The 14453-nt window shown below is 45.6% G+C and overlaps 1 protein-coding gene across 1 annotated transcript in view; it reads right to left on the reverse strand.

Annotated features, from left to right (window-relative positions):
- Window positions 1–14453, reverse strand: part of CSMD1 (CUB and Sushi multiple domains 1) — a 681511-nt gene that overhangs the window by 232064 nt on the left and 434994 nt on the right. Inside the window, 4 exon segments of the mRNA XM_042934172.1 lie at window positions 1091–1294; window positions 8232–8327; window positions 9960–10073; window positions 14247–14363. Coding sequence (XP_042790106.1) covers window positions 1091–1294; window positions 8232–8327; window positions 9960–10073; window positions 14247–14363 — 531 coding nt within the window.

Consider the following 14453-nt stretch of genomic DNA (forward strand, 5'->3'; position numbering starts at 1 on the left):
ACCCGCGGGCACGCACGCTGTCACACCCACAGGCATGCACGCTGTCACGCCTTGTGGACACACGTACGCCGTGACACCCGCGGGTGCACACACTGTCACACCCGCGGGCGCACACACTGTCACACCCGCGAGCGCACACGCTGTCACACCCACAGGCACACACACGGTCACGCCCGCGTGCACGCACGCTGTCACACCCACGGGCATGCACGCTGTCACACCCACGGGCGCACACACAGTCACGCCCGCGGGCGTGCACGCTGTCACACCCACGGGCATGCACGCTGTCACACCCACGGGCACACACACAGTCACGCCCGCGGGCGTGCACGCTGTCACACCCACGGGCATGCACGCTGTCACGCCTTGTGGACACACGCACGCCGTCACACCCGCAGGCGCACACACTGTCACACCTGCGAGCGCACACGCTGTCACACCCACAGGCACACACACGGTCACACCCGCGGGCACGCACGCTGTCACACCCACGGGCATGCACGCTGTCACGCCTTGTGGACACACGCACGCCGTCACACCCGCAGGCGCACACACTTCACACCTGTGAGCGCACACGCTGTCACACCCACGGGCACACACACGGTCACGCCCGCGGGCACGCACGCTGTCACACCCACGGGCATGCACGCTGTCACGCCTTGTGGACACACGCACGCCGTCACACCCGCGGGCGCACACACTTCACACCTGTGAGCGCACACGCTGTCACACCCACGGGCACACACACGGTCACACCCGCGGGCACGCACGCTGTCACACCCACGGGCATGCACGCTGTCACGCCTTGTGGACACACGCACGCCGTCACACCCGCGGGCGCACACACTGTCACACCCGCGAGCGCACACGCTGTCACACCCACGGGCACACACACGGTCACGCCCGCGGGCACGCACGCTGTCACACCCACGGGCATGCACGCTGTCACGCCTTGTGGACACACGCACGCCGTCACACCCGCGGGCGCACACACTGTCACACCCGCGAGCGCACACGCTGTCACACCCACGGGCACACACACGGTCACGCCCGCGGGCACGCACGCCGTCACACCCGCGGGCACACTTACCCACGCAGCTCGGGATTGTGTCGTTCCACTGAGCTAACGCGTTAGGCACGGCCTGGCAGCGGATGGCGGTGGAGCCCTGAAGGAGGTACCCCGGGTTGCACTCGAATCGAACAATCGAACCGGCCGAGAACTCGGAGCCAATTCTCCGCCCGTATCTGGGCTCGGGGACAGAGCTGCACTGGGTATCGCTGGTCCGAGGGACAGCTAGAAGCAAACACACAACACGGCCATCGGTGTCTTCCCGGGGAAGCCCCACCATTTCCTTGGAAAAGGAGTCGAGAGAGTCCAGAACGAGTTTATGTTAATACAGAAATCAGTAACGCCTTCCGCAGGGTCTAGAGGGAACGATGTGGGGAGCACTTCCATACCTGCATCCAACCTCTTACCAACCCCAAGGACCGCCTTCTATTCTCCTTTCAGAGGAGTTAAACGCGGCATCAGGAGCACTGGCGCCTTATGAGACCTGAGTGATATGCAGGCAATTAAAATTAATTAAGCGCCCAAATCACTGTGCTCATGATAACGAGGTGCCTCAGAGCTTGTACTTACCCTCAAAGACCTTAGAGTCTAGTGAGTATAATACGGCTATTGTGATGTAATAACAAAATTAAAAACACAACTACCGGATGACCCAGCACTTCTGCGTATGCATCCACTTCTGCGGATATATCCCCCAAAACACTGAAATCAGGAGCTCAAAGACCTGTCTGCACCCACGTGTCCACCACAGCCTTCTTCACAGTAGCCACGCTGTGGAGACAACCTAAGTGTCCCATGAGTGGGTGAAGGGACAGAGAAAACGTGTTACGTCCATACAAGGGAACACCGTTTAGCCTTAAAACAGAAATAAACGCTGCCATTTGCAACAACACACGTGTTCCTTCCACCTCTGGATAAAAGTCAAGATGGCCAACCACACGGCCCGCCCCACCCCCAACAGCCCCTCTGGCGAAGCAAAATCACACTTTTAGTCCCGTCCCAAATCACCTGGCACAAACCTCAATCCCATAACCAGTCCCTCCCGGAACTCCCTTTCTGAGACACCCCCAGGGTCTCCCTGGGCTGTGGTTTTCGTTGAGGTCTGGTCTTCGGCTGACAGCCATGGGCAGGTGAGCCTCGTTCCAGTGTGAGGTGAGGGGTCTGTTAGGTTGTATACTGGAATCTACTGTCTGTGAGACATTGTTCTGCTTCCCAAAAGTGGCACGGGGTAAAGTTTGGAATATGCTTCAGCTCGCAGAGACGTCTGTTACTCCAGAACAACTCGTTGAGAAACAGATCCACAAGGTATGGGCATGAAAACTCCATGATCTGTTTTTATTCTCTGCAGCTAAAGGACGTTTGTATGTATCGTGTCCAGGATCCTCTTCAGTCTGTGCATTTCTTCATCCAACGGTGCCCCCCTCTGACGGTGTGCTTGCATTCTTGTTTTCCCGAAGAACAGTGGTCCGTGTTCACACTGCTTTTCCTAACATGGGGACATCAGGTTTTGCATTGAACCCGACCAGTGACAGGCAGCATCTGAGTAACTGCTCCTAAGAAAGCAAGTCTACGAGACGGAGTCAGAAGACGATTCTGATGCAAAGTTAATAAAATTATATACCAAGCACTACAGTTGAAACAATGATACATCAGAATGGCTCTTTTTTAGAAGAAAAACAGAATGCAGAATAACTATATCATAATAAAAATTGCTGAAAATTCCTATTTGTCATATTTATATGTCTTAGCATTTTGGTGCAGTTGAACAAGAAGCGTGAGGGCCAAAGAGGAAATAAATAAAGACCGTCCCATGGAGGCATCTTCCTCCATGTTTGCTGCTGTTGTTACCAAAATGGAGAAATGTCTCCAATGGCAATTTTTCTCCTTGTCCTGAATTACACGAAAAACACCCGGCTACCGATAGCAAACACTGCACGCTTATCTAAGAAGCCTCAAACACAGTGACGTTTCTATTTCTAATAATACATTAATATTTCATAAATATGCGAGCACTTTTTCCAGGGCATCACTGCCACTCCAGGCCCCGTACACGGGGACAACACACCATCAAGGGTCACTCGGACACAGGCCACTATTCAGCCTTTCCTCATGAACTTCATGGTTGTCCTTTTTTAAGAAAACGAAGATAAATGAACAACACCTACATCTGGGTGATATTATGAAGGTTGTTCTTTAGAGGAAGAAGTTTCCCCAGTGAGGAGAAGAACAATTTTAAGTCTCTGGAAAGTGGGGCCGAAGCAGGCACAGACGACCTCAAACGTCCATGCACCATCTGGGGAGCATCCAACAGCATTCAGCCACTTTCCCTATCGGCCCGGTCCGGTCCCTGCCCTTCACCTGGATGTTTTGGGCAGCATCAGGGAGAAATTCCGTCCTCTGTGGTTACTACCCTGTATCTTTTAGTCAATGTTTCACACTGCGGTGAAGCAAGAGGGGAATCAGCCCAGCGGAAAGCAAACGGGGACTGAGGTCGGCTCAGGAGAGAAGGTGCCGGACAGAACGACGAGTGACGGCCACGGCAGGTGCGCTGTGCTGGTGCGGGGGCTGGGGGCTGCTCTCGGGCTTTCAGAGCACCCACCGCGAGGGGAAGCCAGAGCCTAACGTCACGTGGTGGGTCCTTCGCCCGAAGCCACTGCCAGAGCTCAGCCCAGGTCTGCGCACGTGGCTCCTTCACCGCCCATCTTTCAGAGCAGGTATGACGACAAAACCAGACACCGACAATAACGTAGTAACAAACCCGAATGCCCGCAGCAGTCACTTGGCCACTCTAAGGGAGGCTGGCTTGCCTGTTTCTTTAGTGATGGGGGATATTTTCTATTTCTCAAAATCATTCTGTTTGGGTAGTTGAAAAATCGGATTCGACAAGCCATCACTCGTCAGTGAATTCAAGCATACATCACTGAATTATGAACAAAACTTTATGCTCAGTCTTTTTTGTAAGAAGTATGCATTTTATAAGCTCTTTATACAAAATGCGAGTCTCTTCGAAGTAGAAAACCTTATAATTTATGTCATCTAAAAGGAGATGAGGTTTGGGGAAAATCAGTAAAGACATGTACTTAAACAACTGGGAAGGACCTCACGTGGAAATTTTCATGTCAATTTCTTTCTACCCAAACTCAGAAAAAGTGCTTCCTGCTTCCAGGTTGTTTATCTGTTAATTTCACTGCTAAGGGCAGTGAGTCTTGCTGTAGGAGGTAGGAGACCCTGGGACAGGAAAGCCCCAAGCTAGTGAATCTGGGAGACCGGGAGGCCAGAAGGCCAGGAAGCGGGAGGCTGCTTCAGATGGGGATCTGGAATGGACCTGTCCACACAGCAAATGTGTCCAGAAAGATGGAAACTCGGCCAACTGACACTTGTAAGTTGTGCACTCAGGGGAAGCTTGCTATAAACACATGGCCTCCTTTCCCTCCTGAAATATTCAGGATGTCCTACCTGGTTTACTAACTTTGGTGTGAATGACTTATTTTGAGAGAACTTAATGAAGTGCTGAATCCTGCACGGAAATACCCAAGAAAAATGGATGATCTGTGCAAACAGCCAGGCACAAATATAAGAGAGTTAAAAATAGTAGTACACTCATGAGACACTGTCGACTGCCGAGTTTAATATAGACGCATTCAGTCACGTGCACACACAGAGCATGGCGGGGGTGGGGGGGGTTGTGCAGATGGTTTTTAACCACCCTGCCATAAATTAGCATGTGCCTCAGAGTAAGCAGGAGAGGACAGGAGACTTATCTGCTCTGCCTCAGTCGTCTCTGTGGCCACGCACGTCGGCTCTTGTGTTGTTTCCAATATTGCTAAGGTTGATTCTGTTATTAAAAGGTGTGTATTTGGGGCACCTGGGTGGCTCACTTGGCTCAAGGTCAGACTTTAGCTCACGTCATGATCTTGTTCGTGAGTTCGAGCCTCACGTCGGGCTCTGTGCTGACAGCTCAGAGCCACGAGCCTGCCTTGGATTCTGTTTCTCCCTCTCTCTGCCCCTTCCCTGCTCATGCTCTGTCTCTCTCTCTCTCAAAAATAAATAAACATTAAAAAAACCTGAAAAAAAAGTGTGTATTTGGAGCCCCCAAAAAATCTACAAATGCAACATAAGCACATCATAATATAGACTAAAAGGGCTCTTCTAACACCAGAGGAACCAGACTGTGCTCAATTTATTAAGGAACAGTAGGTGAGTGTTCCACATGGTGGGTTTCTTAGGGTGACATGAATTTTGATTTTCTCACTGCCCCCAGAATACACTGACTTTACGCGCGATCCATTTTCTGCGGAGTGCCAAAGATTATCAAAATGTGCAGAATCCCCTTTGCTGACTGCAGTCCTGCCAGTGTGTAGGTCTGGGAGCTCAGGGAGGGAGGGCTCAGGAATCGCTGGGTGCTGGGGGAGGAGGGAGGGGACACCCTCTCAGGTTGCCTGAAAGGAAATCCAAGAAGCCACTTGAACGCATTCACATCGGAAAGCGAGGCGTGCTCCTGCCGTGTCTTCAGGGAACTTTGTTTATGTAGGACAAACATCAACAGCGGTCCAGCTGGGAAACCGAAATGTTAGCACAGCCCCAGGGACCCTCACACTCCCGGAGAATCTCCAGATGTCTGTTCCTGGTAGGTTCTACCAACAGCTTTTGCTTCTCGACTCAACTGTCACATCGCCGAGGTGTGTGGTGGCTGAATGCAAGGGGGATGCAAGGTGGCCCCAGGAGGAATGACTCCTGAGCCACCTGCTGTAAAAGGTGCCTGCCTGTCACTGAAATGCACCATGTCTTCTCCGTCTCCGTCCACACTACTGCTTGTAGGACCCGTGACCTGGAAAGTAGTTCCTCCACCCCGAGTAGATAGCGTCCTTGAGTGTTCAATTCAACAGCACCAAGCAGCTGGACGAAGGGCTTCACAGGTACTGAGTCGTCACTGACAAACTAATGTGGGACAGGTATTTAAAGCACCGGATTAGGAAGGGATCCCCTCCATTCGCCTCTTTTGGGGTGCTCGTGGGTCCTAACTCACTGTCTTTCCCACTTCTGACCTTTCAAATAGACCCTTCTGCCTCTAAGGGGTGTGGAAAGCAAAGGAAAACCAGCAAAGACATAAGCTAATTAGGACACTTTGTAAAACAAAGTCTACATCCATTTCTCCACAGGATCAGAAAGATGGAAACATCTTCATTACTTAGGCCTCATTATTAAGCGGGCGGCATGGAGGGCCGGGGAGTGGAGCGCAAGAGGCAGTGATGCTGGAACGCCTGGGTCAAGTCCGAGTTCCCTGCACCCTGACCTCGCTACCTACTTTGCCACCGATGTCTCTAACAGGTGCAGAAACTCCCCATGCAATTTAAAGCTTTAGTAAGTCAGGAAAGAATGAAGCCGTAAGTGGTATTCGAACGTGCTATTCAAAAAGTTTTTAAACAATGGATTTCATGTAATTTCTTGGCTCCCACGTAACCAGCATCTTTCAGAAAGTAATATTCAATTTAACTTTTCAGATGTATTGAAAACGTCCCCAGGTGTTCTCAAGTGATTTATAAACTGCATTCATGATTCTAGTTCTTTGCTTCCAAGGGATTTAGCTTTGATAAAAAGACAATTTTTGCATAAACTCACTATAGGAACAAAGCAAGAAAAGGAGGTATATTGAGACTTTATAAAATATTGAGGGTGTTAGAGTCATTATATACTCTTAAGGACAAGGAAAACATATTCCTCCTATAAATGATTTTCTTTTCTTACCACTTTTCTGTTTTCATTCATTTTAATGGCGATATGTTACTTGAAGCCAAGAAACATACCTTTTAAAGTCGTGACTTCTGAGGACAGTATTTGTAAGTAGGATAGAGTTAGGGTCATTTGCCTCAGATATTTTATTCGATGTCTAATCTTTATCAAAAAGGAAGGAAAGCCCCTTATCAAGACAGTCAATGTCAGTAGCTTAAATGTCTCCAGGTTAAAAAGTGTACTTAAGGCGCTATTCCTTCTCATTCCTTTACACATCATCTTGTTCCTGAGCAGTGAGGTTTTTATGATGAAATATTGTATAGTTTATAGATTTTAGGAAAACATTTTGAGGGCATGGGTCTTGCAGCGTGAGAGTATTAGAAATGAGTTGTAAGTGAAATGACAGATTGCTATTTTCCGTAATTTTTTTTTTTCTTTTTTTACAAACACTATGATGTCAAGCTTGTTTTCCAAAGTCTTTAGTAAAGGACAGAAGCTACTGGCACCTGGGGCTTCCCCGCCACTTGCCACTTCCGAGGAAAATAGCTAAGAGGGGCGAGTAATCTCTGTAGCCTCAAGCAAAATTGAGACCTGGAAAAACTAAGTCTTTCTTCCTGTTTTAGAACACACAGTTTATCCGCCAAGATGGTAATCTCTCTCACATCTCAAGCTTCACGGCCATTACAACCTACATCCAAAGACCCGCTCTGTGCTTCTGAAAGTGTATAAACAGTTGTCATGGATTTTTGTCAAGTTCATGCACTGAATAGACAAGACAAAGGTAGACTCTAGAGATAGAAAACAAAACAGTCCTCATTGTTTAGAAACTTGGCACAATCTCAAACATTTTGAATAAGCTCCAATTTCAGAAATAAGTATAAAGGTGTCAAGGTGCAAAAGTTAACAGAACAAATAAGACAAAATGGGTGTTTAGAGTCACGGAGGCATGGACGGTATTTTGGGTTTTGCTTGATTTCGTTAAGTTGCCTTTTCGACTTCCTTTTTTTACGGGAAGATCTGGAATTGTAAAATGTGCTTTAAATGTATTTCACGAAAGCAGGTACTGAAATCTAAACTCTTATGAGACACTTTACTGAGTTACATAAACTATAATATACATGCAATCCTTTTGCAAAGTATAAAGTGCCAGACAAAGGGGATTTGATCAGTAAGTGTTTCCTGATGATGCCAGATAAATGAGGTGTCATTGTGTCTTTGCAGGAGAAATATCGTATATATTTAAGTGTCAGAAAGCAAAATTGTGATATTTTTATTAAATCGTTTTATTATAAACATATGAATACCTTCAATTTCCTAAGTATTAAAAAAAAACACACACAATGCAGAAATGGCTAGTGCTTTAACTGAAAATAGCAGTATGTCTGAGGTCGGGGAGGGCAGAGCGGTGTGCTCAGTGACCTTTGACCCTTACCTTGGTAAACAAAGTGGAAACCCCGGGCAGATGAACCGCTCTTTGCACTGAATCGGAGAAGAATCTGATTTGATGTCGCCAATGGCAATGTTTCACCTAACGAAGAAAACCAGAGGTAATTAGTGGGATCCGTAGAATACACTGTGGGGTGGTGGCAAATATTTTGGAAAATAACTATTATTAACTCGGAATTTCACTCTCAGCTGTTGTACTCTTATCAGATCTCCCTTTGGGTTTAGGACCCAGACGCATTGTTTCTATCAAGATTTTAAAACTGGTCTTGCCTGTTCGTTCTATTAAAATGTGGATTTAATCAATATCTCACTTATGCTTCCTTCTGAAGCAGGCACTGATCGTAAGTCTGTTAGCTGACAAAGTGGGAAATACAAGAATCATATTTATCAGTAGCTCAGAATCAACTTTATTTGACAGTTACTTGCTAGGATTTTACTTCAATTAAGAAAATTAAGAAAATATGAATCTAAACTTGTTTAAAAATACTAAACCATTTAGATTCAGAAAAAATAAATTTATGCAATATATTTTTACCTTTTAAAGTACACCCACTATACAGGAATGGTCTCTCTCACGTGCCACTAAGGAGCATATGAATGACATAAGCATTTCAGAGGTGAATTTGTCAATAGGTAACAGTACTTTAAATCTGTATCTTCTGGGGGCGCCTGGGCGGCTCAGTCGGTTAAGCTTCCGACTTTGGCTCAGGTCATGATCTCACGGTTCGTGGGTTCGAGCCCCACATCGGGCTCTGTGCTGACAGCTAGGAGGCTGGAGCCTGCTTCGGATTCTGTGTCTCCCTTTCTCTCTGCCCCTCCCCCGCTCAGACTCTGTCTGTGTCTAAGATAACATAACATAACATAACATAAATCTGTATCTTCTGATGCGTTTCTCGACGTTCCATCATCGGACATTGGCAGAAAAGAACAAGACAGGTCTTAAGAACCTTGGTTAACAACAGTGAAAAACAGGAAATAATCAAACTTAGTCTTGGTTGGCAAGATCAGGGATGACACCATAGTGACTGCACAAACCTTGCAGTTTGCCCAGGGTCCCAATCCATGAGGGGCTAATTAAATTGTGCTGTGCTAATCAGCTGAATCGTATTCAGCACTAAAACGCGTCACTTTCGGTCTATATACTTTTTCGTAGGGAAAGAACTGCAGACGTGATTTTCAATAAAAGTGTGGCGTACAAAATGAGTTTGAAATAGCATCGCGTTTTATGCAGCCCCATGTACGTTTACGCGCATTTACACACGCACACATTCATCCGTGTATGTGTATACACGTACGCACCCGTGTACTTGTGGGAGTGTGATGAATGTCTATACGCACGTATTTAAAGGCTGGCAAGGATTGAGACCACAATATTGATACTGCTTATCTCCAGGAAGATTAGGGGACATGGGATAGAAAATAGAACACACAAGATCATTTATTATCCCTTCTTTTTCCGATATTTTCCTTTGTTCTTGAGATGGATATTGTATTTCCCACAACCTTAGTAAGTAAAATGATGGTCAGCGGTTTTATATCGGAGATAAACATACAGTTGAAATTTTGTATCGAAGATACAATGTTATGAAGTAGGCAAGCAAATTCAAAGATGATTGCATTTCTCCCTCATTAAAAAAGAAAAAAAACAATGACAAGTTTAAAATGAGTCACCCTGGCTGAGTAAACTTAAAGATCAAATGCTTTGAATGTTTACCTGAATGTGACCCAGAGAGAGAGCTGAGAAGTCTGGCCTGGGGGTGTGTCCCATCAAATAATTCTGCCAAATCATTCAGTGCCGTCTGGAAATAGGCAAACTGTCCGAATACCACTGCAAAATAAAGGGGTGGGTGGCACAACGCTTAGTGAAAAACACAGACACGGAGGCTTGCACCACCTATGTACTGATTCCTCCCAAGGATCGTGCTCCTAAGATTCCTGCAGAAAATCATGAACTGGTTTCCCCGGCTTCCTAAGAGTTTTCAGTGGCTTAAACAATTTTATTTCGTTTCTCAGTGTCTTGAAACATAATAAAAGGAACAGCATCACTGTTCCCAATCTGTTTGAATATTAAATTTTTTTCTGGAACTACATTAGGATAATACAAGAATAGCCATAAAGCTGCCCCATTATTTAAGAGCAGTTAACGATGTTTCTTTTCATGTACAATAGGTACAGGGATCAAGACAATTCTTGGTTTTAAAAACATGTCAGTTTGGTGAAGAATTTAAAATTGTTCACTTGTTATTACAAGGTGAAATTCACGTGAACTCATTGCGATTTATACACAGGTCAGCAACATACCATAGAGCTGTTTATTATGACCCCACCACACAATTTTATTTATCTCATAGGTGATATAAATAGCAAGAACACACCTCCTCCAAGTAAAACATTACCGTGCATTTCAGCACTTCAAACTTCATAAACTTTTTCACTCAAAGTGACAATACACAGGCCTCCACAATAGTTAGAAACACTTGTGATTTAGTATGTAAGCAAGGAGCAACTAATTCTTATTTATGTGCAAGGTTTAAACTAAAATTATTCTCATTCTGCATAAGAAATGGATATGTGTGTATCAATTATACACGTCAGATTCTAATGAACTAATGTGTTGGCGAAATGGAGGGGAATCTAACTGTAATAGCTTGTGTGTGTGTGTGTTTTAGATATGCCATATATTCTGTCACACACATGTATTACATATATACATAAACATGTATGTATAATATGCACCATGTACAGTATGCACGTAATAGAGTATACGTACACATACATACATGTATTTTAAGGGAGAAATTTTCTAGGGAGAAATAATTAAAGGAAGCATGTAAGCCAGGAGGACTTCCCCAATGGATGAACTGCTCTAAAACAAAGAATTAGAAAGAGGAAGAGAATTTTATGATTTCAACATGGTTCTGGCTCATACAATTCCTTTCTCATAGCAGCCCCCCTCCCCCAGTAATGAAACCTTCATCACGTTGGAGGCAGGACGCTTGGGTCTTTTAAATAGCACAAAAGTGAATCACAGACACGTAATGTCAAGAAACTTTTAGAACCAGAATTTGAAGATGATCCAGAGAGAAACGTGGTCCCAGGACCGTCACACGCCAACGTGCACTGAGCTCCTCACAACAAATACGGGTGTGGGTCTACATGTTGGCCAAGATGAGGCTTCTCTGATGAGCTGCTTGGGCGGAGCTCAGACCTATGACTGACTCTGCCCCAAACGGGCAGCCAAGACTGACAAGTGCTCATGGCCACGGGGTCTCCCTGGGGGAGAGTCCATGTCTCACAGTGGGGAGAGCAGTGTCGCTTCCTTGAGGCATGAGAAGTTAAACCACTTGGGGGGAAGAATGAAGGGCAGGGAATTATTTCAGTACGTGAACACTGAAAGCAAAACTCTGCAGGTGACAAATATGGCAAAAGGCCTGGTGTGGCAGGCGCTCAGTGGGTAAGAGACAAGGAGGGGATTGGAAAGCAAAAGCCACCGCAGCCTGAGACTTTAGGACCTAAAAACGTGGGGTTTTCTCGTGGGCAAAATGGGAGTGAAAAATGTGTATCAAGGTGTTTCCGTGATCAGAGCTTTGTCGTAGAAAGGTACTTTGGTGACGCTTTGGGTGAAAACAGGGAGAGAATTGGAGTATCTGAAGACCTGCCTCAAATGTTACTTCCCGCCTGGAACCTGTGTTCACCACAGTCATGCCTCTTCCCACCTAGCGACGCCCACACCTTGAGCTAATGTGGCACTTAAAAAGTGGGCATTTTAGGGCACAGACTATGTTTTGTTCATCCTGGTCCTTATCACAATTGTTTGTTATTATCATTATTATTATTATTTTAGAGAGAGAGAGAGATAGTGACAGAGAGACCACATGAGCAGGGTAGGGGCAGAGAGAGAGGGAGAGAGAGAATCCCAAGCAGACTCCATCCGCAGCACAGAACCTGACGTGGGGCTCGATCCCATGACTCTGGGATTATGACCTGAGCAGAAATCAACAGTCGGACATTCAACCGAGTCACCCAGGTGCCCCCAAAATTGTTGAACTGAGTTATTTCCCAGGAGAGAGTAAGGAAAAGAAGAAAGATAATACAAGATAAGGCAGTATAGATTTTCATTTAATCCTCTGTGCAACTATTTTAATTTCACATTAAAATTTAATTTTCTGTCTGGATCGAATGTAATAAATGTATATCTTTAAACATTTCAGACTGGGAAACTCTGATCAATATTTACGATAGAGGTGTGACTTTTTTTTTTTTATCTGCTGGGAAATCATAATTGTGTTGTGACAATTCAATAAATTTTGAAATAAACTAAAATCATAGAATATGGCTGCTATATTCCATTGTGATAAATATGTTCTACCGTTTATCTATGAACAAAAGTAAAAGGAATAGGAAAGTAACTGGAGGATGTCGTTAAGCACTTAGGTGGAAAAAACGAATTAACGGGAGCTGAAGAAGTGACATTGGTTTAAAGGAATTGGTCAAGCAAAAAGAGTGAGAATCAGGAGCTATTCTAAGTTTTATTGTTTGTTTATTGTAGCAAAGTAGATATTCTGAAGCCCTCTCACTTTTTAAACGAGAGTAACAGCTGTCTCATTCACAAAGTGAACCAGCCCTTTGCCTGTTGGGGAGCTGGTCCCCCTGCCCTGGTCTCCACGAGCATGTCCATCATCTCTTAAACACCAAGGAAAGCCCAGCCCGAAAACCCTAACAGTCTTGAGTACTGGCCCAGGGTAGACACTACATGGTGTGTGGTAAAATAGCAAGCAAGTTCGTCACACGGTTCATGAAGGGCCCGTGACCTAAAACACCTAAGGCTAAAGTAAGTTCCTGGTGAAGGTTTTCGTCAGTTTCGAAGAGGCCTGTAGATAATAAATAGAGTAAAACCTTGGTTTGCCAGCATAATGCCTTCCGGAAACACGCTTGTCATCCAAAGCACTCGTATATCAAAGCAAATTTCAAGGACCACTGGCTCAGCTGTGATCATGTGACATCGGGCGTCGCGTACGACTTGTGTTTCGAGACCTCACTCGTTTACCAAGTTAACATTTATTAGAAATGTTTGCCCGTCTTGTGCAAACGCACACACGCAGAACAACTTACTTGCCATCCAGAAACCGTTTGTCTCCCGTGTGCCAATTTCTTACCCAACAAGTAACTTACTTGTGTTATAACTGTACTTTCTAAAAGGTTTTCCCTCAAACAGATTCTAGCCTTAGAATCTTTATCTGCTGTCCGTCTATGAGTGGATGGCTGCTACATCACATGTAAAGGAAAAAAACAAAACTTAGCCATGTAGGGTTTTCACTGTACTACTGGGAAAAAAAGAACCTGGTCTACAAAGTTATAAAAACGACTATCTGGTTTACTCCAGAAAAGAACCCAAGTCAAAGGAAATGTCCGTGGTCAAGAGTGAGATTGGAGGTGTGGGAATCCAGCTCTGGGAAAACCCAGTGCAGACCCGGCAGGAAGGCCCTTCTAGAGAAGAAGCCATGCGGAAAGCTGGCTCAGACTGGAAGCGAAGTTCAGGAGGGAAATTGGTAAGCGAGGTGTTGAGGGGTCACATGGGGATCTGCCCACTTTGACATCTCTACCCACTCGAAGGTGAGCTCACTGATCCAGTGACTTCCGTCAGCATCTGACTGAGAAATGCAGGTGCAGACTGGCATCCAGTGTTCCCCTGGCCCACCTCACTTGGCCATCCTGCCTCAAAAAGAACCAGTTTCTAACAAAGGATGAGTCAAGCCAAACTGATTCTCTCTGATTATTCTGGATCAGAATCTTAGAAGAAAATTTACGCATTTTATATGACATTGATAAAATAACTGGAGTGGATGCTGTGTACGTTGAGAAAACCTGTTGCTTTAACACAAGTCGTCTTTTATATTTTTTATTATAGTCAGAGCCGAAAGATTTGTTTATAAGATGACAGAAAAATTAACATCGAAACAAATATGACCACGAATAAAACATTAAAGAAAGACAAACTTACCAAACTCCTTTGGCACCGTTATGGAGTAGAGGCATATTTGACCGGCCGTGTAATTATGAGGGTAGTTTGGTGACAAAACGACCCCTTCGGACCCCGTGTACTGGCCTCCGCAGGGAGCTGTAAGAGGGAGTAAGCAAACAGCATGTGCAAAACCATCGCCACACCTGCTCGCGAGGGGCGGGGCCGCAGGAGGATGAAAACACTGAG

The sequence above is a fragment of the Panthera leo genome, chromosome B1 (genome assembly GCF_018350215.1).
Source record: "Panthera leo isolate Ple1 chromosome B1, P.leo_Ple1_pat1.1, whole genome shotgun sequence".
Taxonomy (NCBI): domain Eukaryota; kingdom Metazoa; phylum Chordata; class Mammalia; order Carnivora; family Felidae; genus Panthera; species Panthera leo.